Source organism: Agelaius phoeniceus, chromosome 21 (genome assembly GCF_051311805.1).
Source record: "Agelaius phoeniceus isolate bAgePho1 chromosome 21, bAgePho1.hap1, whole genome shotgun sequence".
Lineage (NCBI taxonomy): Eukaryota > Metazoa > Chordata > Aves > Passeriformes > Icteridae > Agelaius > Agelaius phoeniceus.
Window position 1 is genome coordinate 6,656,831 of NC_135285.1, and position 21,475 is coordinate 6,678,305.

Below are 21,475 nucleotides of genomic sequence, written 5' to 3' on the forward strand. Positions count from 1 at the left end.
AATCATCTAAAAAATATGAAAGAGGATACTGACTTGAATCTAAGAGATGCTTTATCTGCCAAGCAGGGAAAGCAAGTTTGGCCTCTGAACCAGACTGATTCAGAGGGGAAGAGGAAAATAAATGTGTGTTTACCTACTTACAAAGAAGGCGGGGAAAGAAAGAAAGAAAATTTCTCACAAATTGACAAGAACATCCCCTCCCACAGTGAGGACAACGAGGTCACTCAGTGCTCTACAGCTGTTCCAATGACAATGCCTTCCACTTAAAATAGATTTTGGAAGCTACAACTCTGGTCCAAAGTTGAGTCAAAACTGCTTCCAGCCAAGGAAGGGAAAATAAAGGGTTTGTTTTTCACAAACCCTGAAGTTCAAAGTCACCTCTCCAAACTTTTGGCTGCTAATTCATGGCCTACACTGGTGGGCCAATAACCACTAGGACCAGTGAAGTTCATGTTATGGGAGAAGACTTGGGCAGAGCATCTCTGAAGCCAGGGGCTCAAGATGACAGCACCTGCCAGTTTCCATCATGGACATCCAGAATTCACAGACAAATTCTCTAACAAAGAGCCACCCTAAAACACTCCAGCTTTCATGAAGTCCTCAGGCCTTATGGATATACTCATAAAGGATTCCAGCATTCTGGAAAAATAAAATTACTGCTTACCTGGCTTGAGAGTGAGTGAGATGGACCAAGACAAAGCGAGAACTAAGAGCAGGACAGAACAGCTGTCATGTGGGCTCCTCATTTTTATTTTTTGAGTACTTTTGTACATGAATGACATCCATAGTGATCAGTGAGCACATCTAACAAGGCTACTGGCACTTTGTAGTTAGTTCTTGTTTATGAGCACTTACTATACCAACTAAAGCTCAGGGATCAGATTTCATTGCTCCTTCAAGTTAAAGAAAAGTAAAATTCCAAATTAAGCAGAATGCAACCATGACATTTTTATCCTTACAAAATTCACACAGATTATGGACCCTGCAAATGCACACAAGGAAACAATCTTAACATTTTGTCAAATAAAGACACAACACAATATGCATAGGACCCCACACTTCCTCTATAGTGATTGTTGTTTTAAAAATGGTGTATTTCCTGGCTTTAAGATGCCTAATTCTACTAATTTGGTATTTGTAACCATATCTATTTTTGGAACAGCTATGGAATACATACACAAAGGAGAGAAAACAAATTCTAAATGCAGTGCCATGAATAGAGCTGTATAGTTCATGCATCTTTTCTTCCCTAAGAGAATCTGAGCATTAAGCATTGCACCACACAAAGAAAACGTATCATGCTCCCCTTTTTAAGGGTTATTTGTGCCTGTAGCTTTTTGCTGTTACTTTTGGGTTCATCTGATTATTTTCAAAACTCTCCTGTCCACAAAAGCCTCTTGAAGTGCATTAGGGCTTACACACCAGCCCCAGACTGTTTAATTCAGCCCTAATACCTTGAGGAAGCTTCAGGATGGATTGTTGCTGTTCTGATTAAAGAACCAATCCCACCCCCCACCAGGAAGGTTGGATGGATGCCTTGCCCCCAGAGGGAAATCAAACTGACCAGCACCTCCCAAACACCACATGTGTCAATATATGTTGAATAAAACCCCCAAACACTTCATTCTTACATTCTAACTGTAAAAAGGGGGCCTGAATTTCCATTATTTTGACATTTTCCACTTGTTCAACTCTCCTAGTGTGGATTCTGACTTTTGATTCCTCTGTCACAATTGCATTTATTTCTGTTCCCAGAGATTAACCCACAAGCAAACCACAGAAGACTACACCAAGCCACCAGCAGATTCAAGTCAATACAAATGTTCATAAATGTGTGCATGAAACCCATAAATATCATGTAGAATGTCTTGTGACCCCTGTGTGAATGGAGCACACCATTCTGTCGTGCTGTTCCCAACCATCCAGTACTTCAACTCAACTGCTAATAGCCAAGTGAAATATTTATATTTGTATTGTTTAGCTCAGCAAAGGTTTCTGTTAGTGGAACAATTCAACACACTCCCTCGACCATTAAATGTTGGCACTGTGATACCTTTCTGTTCAAGACTAAGTATTTTCCAAGAGTGACAACTATGCAGACCCAGCCTCCAATGATGCCTAAATTAGGTGCATGTGTTTCAAAACAGCACATTTTCTAGCTAAAATTGTAGTTTTCCAACAATTACAGCTTTCCCATTTCGAGACAGTTTCGTGTCAATCATACTGAACCTCTGGAACAGGAGCTTTTAGCAATTTTATACTTAATACAGGTATAAGGATGGTGCAGACAAGAATCAGAATAGGAACCACAATAAAAAATAAAATCAGCCCAACAGTTACCCAGAGGAGGGGGTGGTGGGGAGATGCTCACACATATCAGGAATGGATGCAAGCTCCTACCCCTTCCAGGGTATCTCCTGGGCTGCTCCAATGCACCTCAGAGGGACACATGCAGCCACACAGCCAGAGACACTTGATTTTATCTTGAAATAGAGCTGGAGCCTAGCTAGCCCCCCTTCCAAAAATAAGGCTGTAAATCCCCAGGGCACTGATTTAGACAGGCACAGTCACACATGTCATGTGAGATGCATTCTCACTACCTAAAGGGCTGCCTGGTGCAATTCTGGGTTTCAGGTAAAGCATGTAGCCACAATCTGTGATGGGTGCCTTGAGCCTGGGGCTGGCAGTGCTTTGGGAGGATGGAGCAGCCTCTCAGATCAGCTGATGATGGTGTCCTTGAGCAAAGCAGCAAAGGAACCCCTAACCAATATTTCCATCACTAAAACATTTGCTTAGGAGTTGTTTTGCACAAAGAAACCAAAACCTGAAGCAGAGCTGTGCAGTTTATCAGCTTTTGAATGTTAACTGACAAACACATGCCAAAAACATCCTCTGTGAAACCCAGATGTTTCACAGCTCCAAAGACTTGTAAGCAAATAAAGGCTCTTGACCAGCACAGAACCCTTTTCTCTCACCCTTTATTTTTAGGCTTTTCCAGTGACTACACATGAGCAAAAGGGTCTCAGGCTGTTATACTTGGGAGAGACAGCCAGGATGGGTGAAAAAATATTTCTGTAGTGCTCTATCACAGCTCTCCCTGTTCATCCACTGCCAGTTTTTCTTTTACTAAAGCAAAACCTGAGTTACACACTCTTAATGACTACCACTCCTGTAAGAGCCACATTTGACAGATCAACAGCCCTCAAGAGGGCAAGAAATATTTCTCTTCCCCATTTAACTTTTGTTTGAGAAAACACACTTTCATTCACTCCCTGCTCCATGCCAATCTTTTTTTTTTCTTTTTGTAAATACAAGATAAAAGTGTTAAAGCATTTCTCTCTGCCTCAGAGAGTATAATGCAAAGTGAAAAATATTATCTAAACACATTTTGAACTTATTTGCTAAAAAATTCCTTCAGGCTTTCTGCACAGAATGAGTGAATGGAAAACAGCAGTCCACACAATTCTGGATAATGCTTTTATTTGGGGATGTTGTCAAATATTCTTCCACAGGGAGGAAAGATGCAAAATGCAACCACAGAAATCAATGTATACACATTCTAACCAGTACATCAACTCCACTTAAACAGCACATGGCAAAAGCCACATAAAATAGCAATACTACAAAGCCAGAAGAGGACTGCTAGGTCTCTGCACTCCTTTTCTGTTTTACTTCTTATCTAATCTTCATCCTTTGCTCCTTGCTTGTTCCTTCCCCTTGTGCACCCACTATACTTTCTCCTGATCCCATCAAACTCTTGATTTGCCATTCCTAATGTACTTATCCCATTGCACATCCTGAGAGCAAGGCACAATCCCACCCACCCTGCCCAGAGCCCAGCCCTGCTCTCTCTATGTGCTTTTATCCAAGCTGTTTCCTTGTTACTGACTCGTTCCTTGTTTTCTTTGTTTAAATTAATTTTCTCCTCCTGAGCTCATTTCTGCTGCTTCCTTCGTTCTACCAGTCCTTCCTCACTCACTGTCAGAACTGCCACTTTGAATTATCTCTCCTCAAATGACCCTCTCCATCATCCCTGGCAATCCCCTCACAGGAACAGTTCCTAGACAAGCACCCCCAGCTGTCTGTAACTAGATCCTGGCATCATCTCCAGTCCTTCTTCTCCACATTCAGCCTCCTCAACCAGGAGGTTTCCTCTGACCACACACCTCAGTGAGTGTAACAAGAACCAGTCCATGAGGACAGAAGAACCGGTTTGCTGCTGTTAACAAAGAATCAAAGTGGTCAGAGGGATCTTTACCCTGAGTGGGTGCAGCCATGCTTTCCATCCCCCTGTCCCTGCTCACTGACCCGTGGTGCTCTCCCATCAGATCCCACCCATCAGAGCTGATCTCCAGCCAGCTTCTCCCTCTGGGTGCCAACAAAGGAGCCTGGGAGCAGAGGAGCTGCCCAGCTCCACCCTGGCCTTCAGCAGCCATGGCAGGGGAATTCTGGCTGCTCTCCTGCAAGGAGACTGAGCCTTCTTCAATTATTCTCTGGGTCACCTCATCTTGCCCCACGAAAATCCCTCCAAGGCCAAACCCCAGCAAGCACCCAAGAAGATTTGGTCAATAACATCTTCACTGAGTACAGGCAAGGTGGTATTTCTCCAAGGACTTACAGGTTTGCCTAAATGAGGAATATTTTCTCAACAACAGCAGCAGGCATATCCCTGTTCAACAGCTTCTGTCTGCCAAATTTCAAACGTTGCTCCAATGAATGGGAACGCTACAGCTTTCCAAAAACCAAAGAGGCATCGTGTTCAGCATGTGCAATACACTGGCCCTGGTAACAGCCCAATGATCCCAACTGCTCTGAAACACAAAAAGCAAGAGGCAGGCACAGAAACAGGAAAACTGCAGCCTGAGCACCCTAACAGGGAAAAAAATTTAGGCAGCAGAAAATAGATTATTTGAAGAAAAAATGTTAAATACATTCTCAATAAGAAGTGCTGCCAGCTCAGTCTAGAATTGAGTCTGAGACAGAGAAAACTGTTCAAGGCACCAAATAAGCAATTTCTTGGTGTTAATTGGAGAAAAATCTCCAGGAGTGCAGCTGGGAATAAGAATATGCTCAGAATCCTTGCAAGACAATCCTTCTGTCACATAGGTAGCACTCCTTTATCTGCACATCCACAGACTCAGAGCATTGAGATTAATTTTTGAACTATAAAATGAATAATTTATGAGAGAAATCGTACCTGTATTCCCAGAGGAGTAAATCTAAACACTACAAACCACCCTTCCCCTTCAGGGAATGAATGGTACCAGCAGCACTTACACCAGCCCCACTGCAGGGGCAGAACTGAAGGTTTGAATTTACAGAAACATTTCAGGTACCAAACAGAAGCACTCTGAAAAACACTGAACAAGAGATGGCCAAGTGACACATTTAATGGAAGAAATCTATATTATTACAGCTACAACAAGAAGAAAAATCCACTCTGGGATTTCCTCAGGATTAAGGACTATCTGGGTGATTTGGTAGCTCATTGGGGGCCATCCTTCTAAACCAGACATTAATTCCCAGGTGACTCCTTTTCAAGTTTTATTGCTTTACAAGGTTTCTAAGGGCATCTGGGAGATTGCTGTTGTTCTTTTGATTGTTTTGCCAATTAGGCTGACTCTTCTTCAAATAAATTAAGGACAACACTCAACAGAACTGCTTCTTTACATGGTTTACAACATGACCTGCTTCAGTGATCAGCAATGAACACCAGGCAAACAGTATTTCATTCTTGCACTTTACTTACAGAAGAGTTAATCTAGAAGCCCTTCTACAGTTTTTTCCATTTTTAGATGCAAGAATAAACATTTTATCTAATTATGCCAACAAGCCATTCCTAATAAACTGAGCCAAAAGAAATTATTGACCAGATTAATAAATTTGCCTCCAGACAAAGAGTGATCATGTTAAATTCCAAAGGGACCCAAACTACCCCACCACACTTGCTTGAGAAGAAAGACTAAAAGCACCATATCCTGTACATACATAGTGTATATAAATATATATCTATATACACACACCACTTTTTCACTGTTTTGTATTTCAGAGCCAAAGCCATTGACTGAAGAGAATGATAAAGACTGCAATACACCAAGAGACAAGTGTTTTACCAATTTAACCAGGTTACTGTTTTCAGGAAAAAAAAAATAAATAGAAAAGCAGAGTTTCTAGGGGTGAAAGGAAGAAGTTTCATCTGAAGTGTACAATCATACTGAAGGGGGAAGTTATTTAAAAATATTTACATGAACACTAAGGAAACTCAACAAACCATTGGATTTTGACAGCTGGACTGGATTCAATGTATAACCAATCTCAGCAGCAGTATTTCAAACAGGATGAAAGTGAATTTCCAAAAATTCATTAGCAGGTTACCTGTCCAGCAATCAAAGGCAATAATGTAGAGCAGGTTATTAAGTTAAGGTGTCACGGTGCAACAGTGGCTCCTACTCTTTATGCGGAACTCAGCTTTTGAAATTCAGCTTTAAAAGAGTGTTTTACAGCTTTTGAAATTCTGCCGTAAAAGAATGTTTCACAACATGAGTAACACTAATGAGCTGCAAAGAGACCAGAAAAACATCGGCTCATGTTTGACTGCCTTCCCCATATGGTTCAAGGAAGCGGGGGATCTTGAGCAGCCACAATACGGCTGGAAGGGAAAACACTGAATTCTGCATGTCTTGACTCACGCTCAAAGACCGTAAATCCCCCACTCGTTAATGAATAGGTAGGAAATACGAGAATAGGTGGTTTGACAATATTACAAAAATCCTCTTTCTTAAAGCAAGTCAGAATTGTAAACGAAATTACTCAGACTTTCAAACATTAAAGTCCCAGCAGCTCCTCATGTACCCAAAGGGAATCTTTCCACTCCTGCAGGTGCCGAGGGGTGCAGCAGGGACCTCTCACACACCCCCAAAAACCTCCCAACCTGCGAGCAGGGCAACCCCCACACCACACATCGTCCCAAATTCTCTTTTTGAGCTCACGGAAAGGACTTTGGTGGCAATAACTTCACAATGCATGAGCACAGAGGCTGCAGCAGCCCCGAATCCCACCCCGAGCTGGGCATGCACACGAAGGAAGCTGTGAGCTGCACAATGCAGATATTCTGTAATGACTCAGCTCCTATAAACTACTTCTCACTCACTAATCTGCATGTACAGGCTGACCACTTAAAACAGCGAGAGAAATACGGGGATATTAATGGCAGTCAATTTTGCTACCTCAAAATTGTCCAAATAACTATGCAGAATACTAAACTAATACTACTGAACTAATAAAAAGTGTGTTTTGCTTTGAAGTGCCCATCTCCAGCACTCCTGTACAACTTTTACTAAGAGCTTTAGAATAACCAAGCAAAAATTATAAATATTGTGCATTCATGACTGACCTCAGGCTTTCACAGTATTTGCTTTTAGGGTGCTTTTATAGTATATTTCTGTGGGTGAAATTCCAGACTCCTTGAAATATACCAAAGTTTTAGCATGTTACTACCCAGGAACCAAGTTTCATAGAAACTCACACACAAAAAAGGGTCAGGGATACCCAGCTCTGCCTCTGGGAGTTGTCCGAAAGTCATCAAGTAAGTTTCACAGCAAATTTAGAATAAAATAGACGTTTCAGAAGAGTATTTGCCATCGCCAAAGGAGAAGATTGTCCAAGAGGCCAACATTCACCCACCACCTGTGAAGTTCGGCCCATAATGGAAACTCCCAGCTCATCAGAATTAACCCATTACTAATCATGAAAGACTAATTACTTGTGTCCTTTTCCCCATCAGACACCATCTCCTTTTCTTTTAAGTCTTGGAAAACAACACTTAACACCCAACCCCAAAGAGCTTGGGGGGTGAGGGTGGTAGGAGGTGTGAGAATGGGATGGGTGGGATGACACAATTTCTATTGTCTGCGATCAGATACAGGGCTGCATACAATAAAACTGAATGTTGGCTCAAGGGTCAATAATCAAACCTAGATCCAGCCCTGCAGATGCTCTTACAAGCCGAAGAAAACAGGGTTTTCATTGGAGATCACATGTGACTATTGTGCCCATTACAGCCCTGGGCAATGCCACTAAGGTCAAAAATCACCCAGGTACTCCAAATGGCTTCCAAATGTGAGTCACCACCACATGCAACACCCATACATTGCAAATACCATTGAAGAACAATGCTGCATTCAAGCAAATTGCAGAAATGCAAGATTACAGCTGTTTAAACACAAATTCTGCTGCTGAAATAGAGGCACGAGTACTGAAAGAGGAAACGATTTAGCAGTTACAAATAGCAAGGGGGCCTTCAAGTTCTCAGAGTTACACCTAGGTGGAATGAACTTTAAAAGACAAAAAAAAAACCCATATCCACAAACCATGTGTTTTCATAGTAAAGCATCCTGGAACACCCAATAAACAAAAGGTGTGGTCCCCAAAGTATCGCTTCCGTCAGGGGTTGGCCAACAGAGCCCCTTGCATTCCAGCAGCAAATTAAGAGCCGTGCAAATACTGAATGTCCACCTTCCCACAGGCTGAAAGGACGGTGACAGCTGTTAGCAGCCACCCAGCTTTCACAAAGGTCAAGGAAAAACTTGATTAAATCACCTCCCTCCCCAGGCTTTTTTTAAATTTTACATTGAATGTGGAAAAAAAAAAAACCCACAGCAACAAACCCACAGTGTCTGCACCTCTGAAACATTCGTAACAAAAAGATAAAACTTTCCACATTCCATCACTTGGCCACCTGAACCTGACGTGCTGTGGCAGTGTTCTGAAAAGGCAGAATTTTCCTGGACTACCTAACCACAAATTTACACTTAACTCCCCCAAACTACATCCTGGACCAAATGTCACACTCAAGAAAGTTTAATACACCAGCCAGAGCCTTTTCTACCCTGAAGACAAGCACCGAAGTGCTGAGGTCAGTCTGCAATGTAATCCCACTTGTTTCAAGGGCTTCATACCACACAAAAGGACACTGGTGGGACGTGTGACACACACTCATGATTTTACCCACTCAAGTACCCTTCAGAAGACCTGTGGCTGCCATACTCCATGTTCTTTCCCATTAGCCAAGAGAGGAAAAAGGTGAAGGAGATCCCAGTGTGCTTTTACAGCCTGTTGTCCACAAAGCACAGCACTGAAGGTACAAGTCGGGTCTGGGCATCCCTACATCACCTTTACTTATCACTTCCACTTCTTAAGTAGTTAGAAAACACTGCCAGTTTCAAGAATCAGATGTGAAATAAATATGTACTACACCCTCCTACCTGTCAGCCCTTCATGCACTCTTGAACTCAGGTCAAAACCAAAATGTTTTGGTGCTGTGCCTGCACTTTTTCCTTAACCCACTGCCTCCTCCTCAGCTCCTGAATGTTTGGAGTACAAGAGGAAGAATTCTGGAGGGCTTGGATGGACAGAAGCTGCAAGCAGGGTTCCATGAGACCTCCAGGTTTTGTTCTGCAACACCGGATTGCTGGGAGGCCCCAGCCCAGCTCATTACCCCCAGAACTCCACCCCATGCAGGATATAAACGCTGCATTAGGACATCTGATAATTCTGCTGGCTGGGGGTCATTTTACACTCCCAGGGACAATCTTGAGATGTTACTCAAAGTCCAGAATCAAGTGAAATATCAGAAGGAACTTAACAATAGGATTTGCAAGCCAAAGGCACAGGATGCACTCACATCACAGCACAAGGCTAAAAGCCTTTTTGGGGAATAACTCACACACTGCCAAAGGGATTTTATAGCTTCTGAAGTATGAGGCTTTCTGCAACCAGGCTTTTTCTCCCCCAAGGAATGAACAGAAATTCTACATAACTCCAACATTAACATTCTATGAGCTCGAAAAAGCAAGCTGATTTTACTTCTTTGCTAAATTTAAAGGGTGAATCATGAACATGCACCCAGCCTGGTAGATCAGTAATACAGGGTGCAAGTCAAGCCTGATCAAACATTGCTGATTTTTCTCGCAAATTTCTGAACTACAGTTAAAACCACTTGCTTTTGCCTCAACTTTCAGCCCTTCAAACCACATGTCACATATACATGAGTCACATGTAGAACAAGCATTAGCTGCTTACCACACCTGCTCCTGAAAACCCATTAAAAAAAAAAAATAAAGACAACTGAGTTCTAAAGTAAATGGAAATTTAGTTTAAAAAAGAAATGCCATGATCAACAAAAGAAAGTGGCATATATTAAATACAGGTTGTTTGTGGGGTTTCCTTTCCAGTGAAAGGGAGAACACAGAGTAAGAAATCAAATACCTAAATACCCAAAGCACTGGAAACCGACGTGTTTTCAGAGCTCTGCCCAAATTAAAATGGAACAACTCCTGCCAAATTTGTATCTAGAATCATTCATTCTCTTGATCCAACCCTTGTCCTCAGCAAATTACTACATTTCTCAGAGTGCTACACTGAGGACTTGAAAAAATGATACTTTGATGCTGCTGAAGGACAGTTTCAGAAACAAAATTATCAGATTAAAAGTTGTTACAAAAGCAATTTGTAACTGTTGCAGAAGACGTATATGGCTGCACACATGCACACACCCCTACAAATATTACATAAAAGAAGAACTATTTATAGGCACTACTCTCTACTACCATCCTGGTTCAGGAACACCTCAGCATTGCTTGCAGTTTTAGGAGTAAAAAAAAGAAAAGTTCATTTTTTGAGAATTCAGAGTTTATTTTACAGTGTAAAAATTGTCAAATTATGATGCCTTTTACTTTAATTCCACGCTAACTCTTCAGTCTCCTCCCAAAGCATCCAAGATGCAGAAAAAGGAGGCAACTGCAGGTTCTCCCAGAAACATTCCCATGCAGCAGAGCTGTTTATATACTGAATATATATGATGAATCAATGTAGCATCACTACACTATTTCACCAGCATTTATCACCTCTCTTTCTATGGCATATAAAACCACACCAAAATAACCTCTCCCAGTCAGCAATTGCTCCCTAATTTACTGCATAGGTCTAACCAGATCTGGCTAAAACATGACTCCAATGTCACAGCAAAAGGGGATGCTGAGCTGCCTGCCAGAGCGGGCCAGGAATGCACCCAGAAAGGACAGCAATTAGCACATCTAAAATAACCATTTCTGCAAGAGGCGGCTCAAAAGCTCAGATGTGTTTTCATCTCAACTCACGCCGGTTACCAGCTACAAGCACATGACTACAGGAGAGAATCCTGCAGTGCTTTGCAATCCAGATGACCCTCTGCCACTTATTCTTGACTTCTTCATTCAAAACACCCTTTCCATCTCCCTCCGCCCCCTCCTCCCGAGCACAGATCTGTCCCAAGATGTTCCTTGTCCCACCACTCGGGGAAGAGCCGCTCCACAGCCTCCTGTCCGCGGGTACCAGCCCTCCCAGACCCAGCAGGTTTGCTCCATGCTCCACCATCAAACATGGCTGCACCATGTCCTCTTTGTGATTGAATATGTGGAACAGCTCTTCTGCCTTCCCAGACCTCTTTCATCTGCCTTCCCTTATTTCTTCTCATTAGCAAGGGACCGTTTCACATCGCTATTGCCCACTTCTCTTTCCTTTTAACAGCCCGATATTTTCCATTAACGTTCCACCGTAAACCAAATGCATTTATACTTTCCAGGCTCTCCTCAAAAGCATCAAGGAGCTTTAGACATTGAAACCCTCTGCACCATTAAAACCTGCTTTATTTACACACAACACAAAACTCTCCTCGTAAAAATCTCCGTCCTTCAGATCCAGCGTGGAGAGAAGCCCCTTAACAGCAGCGACAGGAAATTTTATCATCTGGCTTTTCTTCCCTGCAGCTCCCTCTCCTGAAACCGGACCCCCTGTCCATAGATCCACCTCGGAGCCTCCCGCAGCAGCCACACACAAAACCCACCCCACGCTCCGCTGCGAGCCTCCCTCCGCTCCCCAGCCGCCGCCACTGTTCTCGTGCTACGGAGCTTTTCTTAAAAAAAATTAATTCCTTCGGCAAAATTAAATCAAACTCCTGAACCTCCGCTGGGATTTCCATGCAGAGGCTGCACATGAAACTTTCCGGAGCGTGGGGGACCCCCGGGCTGAGCTGCGCCGAGGCGGCGGCGCGGAGCGCACCCGGCTCCCCTGGCCGGCCCCGGGCACGGACCGTTATGCCCCGGTGCGGCTCCCGCAGCCCCGCTCCCCCCGCGCCCGCACTCACCCACAGCTCCGTGCCCCAGCTCATGGCTCCGCCGGCGCTGAGGGGCGGACGGGGGGCGCTGGCGGTGTCGCTGTGCCCTGGCTGTGCCTGCTCGCCCTCGGGAGGGCTGTGCCCGGCGGTGCGAGCGGAGCGGGCGGGACGGGCGCTGCTCACCGCCACTCCCGCCTCATCGCGCCGCAAAATGGCCCGGGCGGCGCGGGGCGGGGGGGGCGACTGACAGCTCCGGGCTGCGCAGGCGCGGAGCCGCCGCCGCCGGTGCGAGGGGGGCGGCCATGCCGGCAGAGCGCATGCGCGGCCCGGCCGCGAGGGGAGCGGGGCTGTAGGGAAAGGGGATCGGAGGGGAAAAGGGGATCGGTGGGGGGAAATGGGGATCAGTGGGGAAATGTGGGATCAGTAGGGAAAGGGGATCGAACGGGAACGGGGATCAGCGGGGAAAAGAGGGATCTGTGGGAAAATGGGATCAGCAGGGAAAGGGGATCGAAGGGCAACGGGGATCGGAGGGGAAAAGGGGATCAATGGGGAAAGGGGATCGGCGGGGAACGGGGATCGGCGGGGAAAAGTGGGATCAGTAGGGAAGGGGAACGGGGATCAGCGGGGAAAAGAGGAATCTGTGGGAAAATGGGATCAGCAGGGAAAGGGGGTCGAAGGGCAACGGGGATCGGAAGGGAAAAGGGGGATCAACGGGGAAAAGGGGATCTGCGGGGAAAACGGGGATCGGCGGGGACCGGGACCATGGGGAAAAGAGGGATCAGTGGGGAGCGGGGAAAAGCAGAATCAGTGGGGAACGGGGCCCGAAGGAAAGGGGATCCGCAGGGAAAAGGGTGATTAGTGGGGAAGGGGATCAGGGGGAAAAGGGGGTCAGCGGGGAACGGGGATCAGCGGAGAACGACGGCAGTGCAGGAGAGGGGATCGCTGGGGAGCGGGGATCAATGGGGAGCAGCGGTGGCTGGGGAACAGGGTCAGTGGAGGAGCAGGGGGTCAATGGGGAACAGGCGTCAATGGGCCAGCGGGGATCAATGAAGAACGGGGGTCGCTGGGGAATGGCATCAGTGGAGGAGCAGGGTCAATTGAAAGAAGGGGTCGCTAAGGAATGGCTGTCACACCCAGGGAGGAGGATCTCCCCAGCCTGCTCCCAGAATCACCAGCACTGGCACAGGTTGCCCAGAGAAGTGGTGGATGCTCCATCCCTGGAAACGTTCAAAGCCAGGTTGGACAGGCTGTGAGCAATTTGATATGGTTGGAGAGGTTCCTTCTTACTGCAGGGGGTTGGACCGGATGACCTTTAGAGGTTCCTTCCAACCCTAACTATGGTAACATTCTGTGCTTTCTAAAACTTACACAAGTTTTAGAAGTCTGTTTGTTGGATACACTCCAGGACCTCAATGTCCTTTTTCAAGTGAGGGACCCAAAACTGAGTGCAGTATTTGAGGTGCCTCACCTGTTCCAAGTGCACAGGTGGTGATTCCAGCCCCACCCACCTTCAGGTGCCCTTCTCTGCCTCTTACCCGAGCCAGGTGAGGCTGGTTTTGAAGCAAATGTTCCAGTTTTGGTCATTTGTAAAGGAGGAAAGGGCCCTAGAAAGGAAGAAAATCCACAGCCTTAGAACTCAGAACCCTTGAAGCTGGCTCATGTGTGGACATCAGGAGGAATTTCTTCATAGAAAGGGTGATTAAATATTGTCATGGGCTGCTCAGGGAGGTGGTGGAGTCACCATCCCTGGAGGTGTTCAAGAAAAAACTGGGTGTGGCACTCAATGCCATGGTCTGGCTGACAGGGTGGGGATTGGTCACAGGTTGGACTCAATGACCTCACAGGTCTTTTCCAACTGAATTAATTCTGTGAACTCACTGCAAGGGCTGGCTTCTAACTCAGCTAAGCAGTATATACACCCCTCACCCCCAAAATAACCCAAATCCAAGAATATTAAATCCACCATCTGTCACCAAAATGCTCAGCAAGCAAGCAGGAAAATAACCAAATTATCTGCCTTTGCATAAATGTGGGTTATTGTAGCAATTACACAGGCCTTGCAAAAAATGTTTCATTTTCTTGCCAGAAAAATATTTGGTTTGCGATCCTCTGTCATTTATTTGAGCTGTGTCACTTAATCTCATTTTGCATTTCTGCTTTTCAGCTACAACAAATGTAAAAAGAGCTGTAAACCAATATATTTATTGCTGTATCTATTCATGAGAGATTTTCATGGGGGGGGATAAAAAAGGGAAGCATATTAATTCACCTGAGGTAAAAGGCTTCTGCTCATAAAGGGTGGGGATGCTTTTGATGTGAGAAGATAAAAACTGACCAGCTGCTACAAGAAGCATTATCTCCCCTACATTAATGCACTTCTTCCACTGAGGCTTGGCTGTACCCTACAAGAGGAAGAAAAATACATTAAGCAATTCCAACATTCTGAACAACAATGAAGACAAATGTTAATAACAGAATTGCATTTATTTTTATCCGAGTTCCATTGATTTGAACATGAGAGGAGAGTGCAGCTCCTCACACAGCTGTCTTTGAAGAGACACAACAGGCAGTGCTTTTGTTCATCATTAAAAGTTATTACTTTAAAGGGCTGGCTTCATAACAACTAAGAGACACCCTGTTCAGCTCATTTTAGAATAGTTCTTCCTTCTACTGCCAACATATTTGAATATCCAAGCCTGCCCTGCTGCCTGAAGCACAACCACAGTCTTCCAAGGGCTGTACTTCCACAGGCTCCCAGACACCATCTTTAGCCCTACATCCACCATTTCGCACATTGCAAAACCAGACAGCACTCTTCCATCACCACTTTTTCAGAGCTTAACCTATAAATACTTGCAGAAAAAGAATGTACAGAAGCAGAAAGCAGCACTGGTATCATCCGAGCTAAGTTTGTGTGGAATTTCCTTTTGCACAAAGAGCTGGGAGGGGAACAGGGCAAACCTGTTACACCAGCATGGGCAGGGAAACCTGTCCACACTGGGAGATAGAAATGCTCCACCGGTTCCAGGGAGATAAAGGCCAGAAATACAAGTTTTGTATTTTGATGGTACATTAGAATAAACCATGCCAAAAGCTATTACTAGTTGTCAAAATTTCTGTGGACAGAGGCTCAAGTCAAAAACTAAAAAAAGTTAGTTCCAGATGTTTCAAGAAAAGGATTTTCCCCTGTTTTTGACTGCTTTAATTGTTTAGCCTGAGACTCTCCAAGGCAGGGACTGCCACTTACATTATTACTTTCAGTTGTGCAGTACCCAAAACAAAAGGGCCTGCAGCTTGGCTGGTCCCTAATTAATAATGTAATTAGCAATGACAGGAGCATTAAGAGCCCTTTATGCCAAAGTCAATGCTGGAAAGCCCAGTGGGTTCCAGTCCCAAAAAATAACTCAAAATTACGCTTAAAAGTTAGATTATCTAGCACTTCTCCACTGAGTTAGCACAATTCATATCTGAGCAACAGAAGCTGGGTAGAAATTTTCCCTCAGCCAGGCTGAGAACAAGACCATGCAGATCTGTTATCCAGATATGGGCCTATTCCTGTAAATTCTCTGTTTATCTCCCCTGTTGTTATGATTCAGAACACTCCCAGATTCAGCTCCAAAAACCAGCTAGAAGCAATTCCATTTTTAGAAAGCCAGGACTTTGTTTAGGAAACCCCAATCCCCCTTGAAAACAGCCAGATTGACTGCTAAACGATTGAGAAACCATGTAAAGTAGATACAATAAATCCCTAAACTGCAGTTCAATCGAAACCTTTTTACTCTGTGTTTGTTTACTTATGCAAAGCAAGAAAAATCACAAGTCTCAGAGCACGGACAAGCACTTCCAGCTTCCAGGACACAGCAGGAAGAGGATGTACCTTTCCCCCCAGAGTTACCACCCTTACAGCTGCTTCCCTTTGATTTTACAATTCTACCCGAATTATCCATGTCCAAGATAAGGAACATGGATGTCGCCGGGAACCTCTCGTACACTGGGACCGAAACAGCACCAGGAAAGGAAGGGGACACTCCTTTCCTAGAGGCCATCATCATCATCACAGCTGTTTCCTCTCTGCTGTTACAACACCACTCAGATCACTCAGACACAACAGGGGACCGCGGTGCTCTTTAATGCCCCAGCAGAGCCCAGAGGGGCCTGATCAAAACCAGATAAACACCTGATAAACCCTAATGGCCCTGGCCAGCCTCACCTGGGGCCTCTGCCCACACCCTCTGCCCTGGATCCAGGGGCTGCATTTAAGCTCTGGCCTGAAAGCCCAGTTGTTTTGGCCCCTGTTTTAGGCGGTCCCAGTTCCAGCTCAGGCTGTGCCTGGCTGTAGATCCTGTTGCTATGGAGCCTGGCTCACATCTGACCTCACCTATACCGCCCTGTCCCTGTGGACCTGTCCAGCCATCATCAGACCATGACTGACCCTGGTTCCCATCACCCAAACTGCAGATGGACTTCCCAGCTCAGCCCTGCCCCTGGCTCATTGCTATGAATCCAGCAGATCACCTGGATTTTGGTTGCCTCCAGCCCTGACCCCTGGGTCTCCTCTCTTTCCCCAGGGACTGTGGGATCCTGAGTGGCTCCTGCCCTGGTCTGTGTTATCTTGCTCACCTCCCCTCTCCACACCTGTACTCTGGCTCACAAAATATAAATTTGCCATGAAATGGCAATCTGGCTCATTCTGTGCTGAGCTGTGCCTGCAGGCTGTTCCTCCATCATGATTTTCTGACACTGCTGATACCTTCCATCCAACGTCAACAATTCTCCACCATACACTTAAAAAACCCCCAAACATTCTGTGATGAGTTCTAATTATATGCTTAATTACAATTAAGGAATTAAAAAAATCCAGGCTAAGAATAACTGCATGTATTGAAACAGCAAAGAGATCTTGTGTCGCAGCTACAATGAAACAAATCAACATCACAATGAAAATTATTGTTACAGATTATTAATGACAGTCAGAAGCTGCTTTGTATCTTGATAGAGATGTAAATTTAAATACAGACATCTTTTAACATACAAATTCTTAGAAAAATGCATAGCCAAAGAAAATAAACATGTTATAAATTCTCTTTTTTGTTCATTTTGTATAGGTAATTGGGGAACTTACAGGTACCACAATATCCTAATAGTTGGTGAAGAAATATTGAAAAAAAATAAAGATCTTCAGGAAATTTCCATTCTGTTGCATAAAAATCCCTGATTGTTAGTAATCATCCTCAGGCTAAGGATGATTGTGGTTCTGAAGAAAGCTTCTAAAGGAAGCATTGTCAGACTAAAAAACACTCTGCAGGTGAACCAAATCTCAGAATTATAGGGGAATTTTTTGACCCCTCAAGCAGTCAAAGTGCCCCTGATATTTGTTATCGGCACAAAGTGCCCCTGATATTTGTTATCGGCTGCAGCTGTTTCTCAGGAGACAAAACTCCGCAGATTTCCGAGGTGGTCAGTACACAGGAAATATAATAATTACAATCTTAAAAAAAAAATATCAAAAAACCGAAAAAAAACCCCAAAAAGCGAAAAACAAAAAAAACAACTCCTCCACCCCCGCCAAATTCCAAGAAAATCTCTAACCGGAGTTTCCTGGAATAAATCATCCGCTGTTTGCAGGTTCGTGGGTTTTTTCCAAGTTGTTTTGCAGCTCCGTGCGGTGCAAGGGCTGATGCTGCTAGGACATCTAGTGGCACACATAGGTACTGCCCAGAGAAAGAACATTACTAGAAAAACAGATTTTTTTTCATGCTTCCAGATATTTCTTGGTACTAGTCCAGGTTTCTTTGGCTCTCAGTGAGATTTCTCTGTTTGTTTTTTCACCTAAGAATATACAAGGAGGAAATGAAATTGTGAGAAAAAACGTACGGGAACATCTGAATCATCTCTTTAAATAAAGATGGGACATACTACAAAATCTTGATAAAATAAAAGTCAAGGCCATTGATTTTTATCTCTCTCTTCACCCTCACTTTGCCTGGTCCGGTCCAGTCCAGTTCTTTATCTCTCTCTAGACAACAGAACTTGTACAGCTGCTACTCCACACACTGAAAGGGAAAATCAGAATATCTGAGTTTTAGGAGCTGAAAGTACAAGGCTCCTCACTGAAAAATTAGATTTATTGACATGGATGGCTTCCCATTGCATAGTCTTCCAATTTTTTTTTTCTTTAGCAATGTGCCAACCAAAAAGCCATTTTAATTGCCCCTATTCATGTTCACTTTGCTTCTTCTGTTATTTTCATTTTGAGCAACAAGTCATGGAAACGAGGCCCAATCTTCTTTTTGTTTTATTTGTAAATGTGACCAAATCTACTAGTTTAAATAGGTGCAAAATATTTTAAATAGGTGCAAAACTAATCCTGTAAAGCAGCAGAAATCTCTTTGTTTGTCACGTATTTTTCTGGCCATATTCAAAATCAATACTTTAACCCTGGCTTTAAATAGAAAGGCAATTTTCCTGTTGTTTGGACTACCTGATGTTCAGACGTCTGCTGTTGCCATAGCTCCCAGGAAGAAGCTGGAACTTACTGGTAGATCCACGTCTGAGCTGGTAACAACCACTTCAGCCCTCCCTGTAAACACCATCCCACATCTCCCTGTGGACGATGCTGCAGGGCTGAGGTAGGAAGAGCTTCACTCTTTTTTGGGGTTTTCTTTTGGTGCTACCCCACAGAGGCTGATCTGAGGGAGGCTCAGGGGGTTCTTTTTGGCCACTGTCCCCCTCTGAGCCCCATGGCCATGGGGGGACCCCACACCCAGGGGGGACCCCTGTACCAAGGGGGTCCCAGGGCTGGGGAGGGACCAGCCCAGAGCCTGGGGGCTGCCATGGTCCTCACTGAGGGGCTGATCCAGCCTCGGGGGCACCGTGGGCAGCAGCCTGTGGGCAGGGGAAGCCCAGCAGGTTCTCAGGGGGAGAGAAAAGGGCGGGAAGCGCCTTACCCATGGGGAAAGGCAGAGGGAGATGGGGGTGCTCAGCCTGGAGAAGGCTGCGGGGAGACCTCACAGCGCCTGGCAGGATCTCAAGGGGCTACAGAAGCCGGAGACGGACTCTTGGCAGAACTGTAGTGACAGGGCAAACGGGAGCGGGTTCAAACCGAAAAAGGGAAAATTCAGGCTGAATATCGGGAGGAAATTCTTCCCTGGGAGGGCGGTGAGACTTTGGCACAGATCGCTCAGGGAAGGCGAGGCTGCTCCCCGGGAAGCGTTCCGGGCCGGGTTGGACGGGTTTAGGAGCCCCCTGGTACAGCGGGAGGTGTCCCTGCCCGGGCAGAGGGTGGCACTGTGCGAACCCTCAGGTTCCCCCCCCCATCCCCAACCCCTCCATGACTCCCTGACAGGACCCGGCCCCGCCCACCGCGGTCACGTGACGCGCCCCGCCCGACACGTGACTCGCCTGACCCGGAAGTGGCGCGCGGGGGACGCTGACGCTGGAACAAAGATGGCGGCCCGCGGCGCTGGGGCCGTGCTGGGGCTGCTGCTGCTGCTGCTCCGCGCGGGCCCGGCCCGCGCCCGCGTCCATCACCTCACCCTCAAAGTAAGGTCTGCGCCGCCCCCGGCCCCGCTGGCTCGGCCCCCGGGTGCCCTGAGGGGAGCGGTGAGGCCGGCCCGGCCCCGCGCAGCTCCCGCGGGCCGGGATTGGTCTCCCCACGTCTCTCTCTCCGTTTTGCTGCGTGCCCCGAACCTTCTTTCTTTTCGCTTCTCTCTGAGCTCCCTCCCTGCGCCGAGGCCCGCCCGACGCCCGCCTTGTTCTGCTTTTGCCGTTATGCTCCCGTTCCCTTTGCCCGCGTCCCCCAAGTCCCGTCCCGCTTTTTCTGGCCGCCTGTTTGAGTCGCGGGTAAAGCGTGAGGGGCCCCGAACCGGAGCAGTGTGAGGGTGCAGCTGCTTCACGTTCGGGTAAAAGCTATAGGATAAGAGAGTGCCGAACGTGGGCTGAGGGAGAGGTTTCTGAAAGTGGATTTTGGTTGAGTTTCCGTTTCTGCAGTGTCCTGGTCGCTCCGAAGCGTGTTTGGCTGCAGCTGTTGTGCCGTAACCAAGCCATTGATAGAGGCTGAGGAAACTGATGCTGGCAGCTTTGTTTTGTTTCCACGGACTGCAGGGTGTGCTGTGAAGAAGTGATGTTGTTAGGCTATGCCTATATTTGAGAAGAACTTGTTTAGTGTTGTTGATGGGGAATGCTGGAGGTCAGGGTGAAGGTGTGCTCTGCCTGTTGTGCTGTGCCTGAGCTTGCAGGGGGACAGAGGGGCTGTGGGGCAGAGGGGCTCTGCACTGGGGTGATGCCAGATTCTGAAGAGCTCATGGAAAGCTCTGTCAATCTTCAGCATTTCAGTTTTGTTTTGGTTGTCAACAGCATGTAATATTCCGTCAGTGGAAATATTGGAAGGGATACTAAAGTGGTAAATGATGGGTCCTGCATTGCTGTGCTGTTGTAGCAGTTTAGGGAGAATCCAGGACTTTGCATCCTTTAGGATACAATGATTGCTGGAGGTGTTCATGTCTTACTTTGGGAAATTCTCCAGACTATGTAGTTGTTTAAAGTGCAACCACATGAATATTGTTGTACTGCAGGAGAAGTAAAGCTTTTCCTGCAGCAGTCAGTGAGGAGGCTTGTGCTGGTTACATCATTGTTTTGAGGAATTTGTGACAAACAGTTGAGCACTGAAGGATTTCTCTTGGGGTGATTCTCTAACTTTTGGTAGAAAACTTCCCAGCTTGCCTCAAGCAAATGTTCTCCTGGCCTTTAGTCCCTATTGGGGACTGCCTGGATCAATTACTGAATCCTGTTTGGTTTTTTTCCTCTCAGAGTGGGGTGTGGGTTTGGTTTTGCAGGTGTTTTGTGCAAGTTGCAGCACGAACTTGCTGTGAGAAGTAGCAGTGAGTGAATGCCTCTGCCCACCTGCTTTATAAACAGCTTCATTGTTAGAGCCGTTAAGCTTTATTGTTGGGGCAGTCTCTCCCTTCCTTCTTCATCCCCTGCTTTACAGTCTTTATGTAAACACCAGGCTCCAACAACTGAGTCCTTTCACAATGAAAGCTCCTGTCTGCTGTTCTTGCCAGTGGCCCCTGCTTTGCTTGCAAGTGTGCATTGACACTGAGCCAAGCTAAAGGCCACACTTTTGTGGGAGTGTTTGATATTAAATTTCCTCAAACAAGCTGTTATTCCTTAATTCAGAATAGCTTCGTTCTTGTATCTTTGTAATTACTGTGCCAATGTGAAGCCATTTTGTTGTTAGAAAAACAAGCCACAGTCTTAGCAGTTTGCAGTTCTAAAAATAACATTTTATCTTAATAAAAGGGTACAAAATAGGGTTTTTTTTTG

General features: G+C 45.8%; 2 protein-coding genes and 1 long non-coding RNA gene across 44 annotated transcripts in view; 1 reads left to right on the plus strand and 2 right to left on the minus strand.

Moving 5' to 3' along the window:
* FNBP1 (formin binding protein 1) overlaps positions 1–12,394 on the minus strand; it is a 93,178-nt gene extending 80,784 nt beyond the window's left edge. For 15 of the 35 annotated variants that reach the window (XM_077189266.1, XM_077189288.1, XM_054646521.2 and 12 more), the window contains exon 1: positions 12,182–12,393. In XM_077189266.1, the coding sequence (XP_077045381.1) occupies positions 12,182–12,205 (24 nt within the window). In that variant the 5' untranslated portion in view covers positions 12,206–12,393. Of the gene's footprint in view, positions 1–12,181 lie in introns of all 35 variants that reach the window. The other 20 variants (XM_077189274.1, XM_077189270.1, XM_077189267.1 and 17 more) reach the window with 3 other exon arrangements.
* Positions 12,395–13,602: 1,208 nt separating this feature from the next.
* On the minus strand, positions 13,603–18,769 carry LOC143695563 (uncharacterized). Of its 2 annotated transcripts, XR_013184908.1 has the most exons (4): positions 18,633–18,769; positions 17,741–17,980; positions 14,421–14,553; positions 13,603–13,755 (listed from the first exon to the last, which is right to left on the minus strand). It is a non-coding gene; the product is annotated as an uncharacterized LOC143695563 (long non-coding RNA). The 2 variants fall into 2 exon arrangements; XR_013184909.1 differs by lacking the exons at positions 13,603–13,755; positions 14,421–14,553 and having other exon boundaries at positions 14,617–17,980.
* GPR107 (G protein-coupled receptor 107) overlaps positions 18,645–21,475 on the plus strand; it is a 45,297-nt gene continuing 42,466 nt past the window's right edge. For 5 of the 7 annotated variants that reach the window (XM_077188916.1, XM_077188917.1, XM_077188918.1 and 2 more), the window contains exons 1-2: positions 18,677–18,780; positions 19,497–19,693. In XM_077188916.1, coding sequence (XP_077045031.1) covers positions 19,598–19,693 — 96 coding nt within the window. In that variant the 5' untranslated portion in view covers positions 18,677–18,780; positions 19,497–19,597. Of the gene's footprint in view, positions 18,781–19,496; positions 19,699–21,475 lie in introns of those variants that run through there. The other 2 variants (XM_054646653.2, XM_077188921.1) reach the window with 2 other exon arrangements.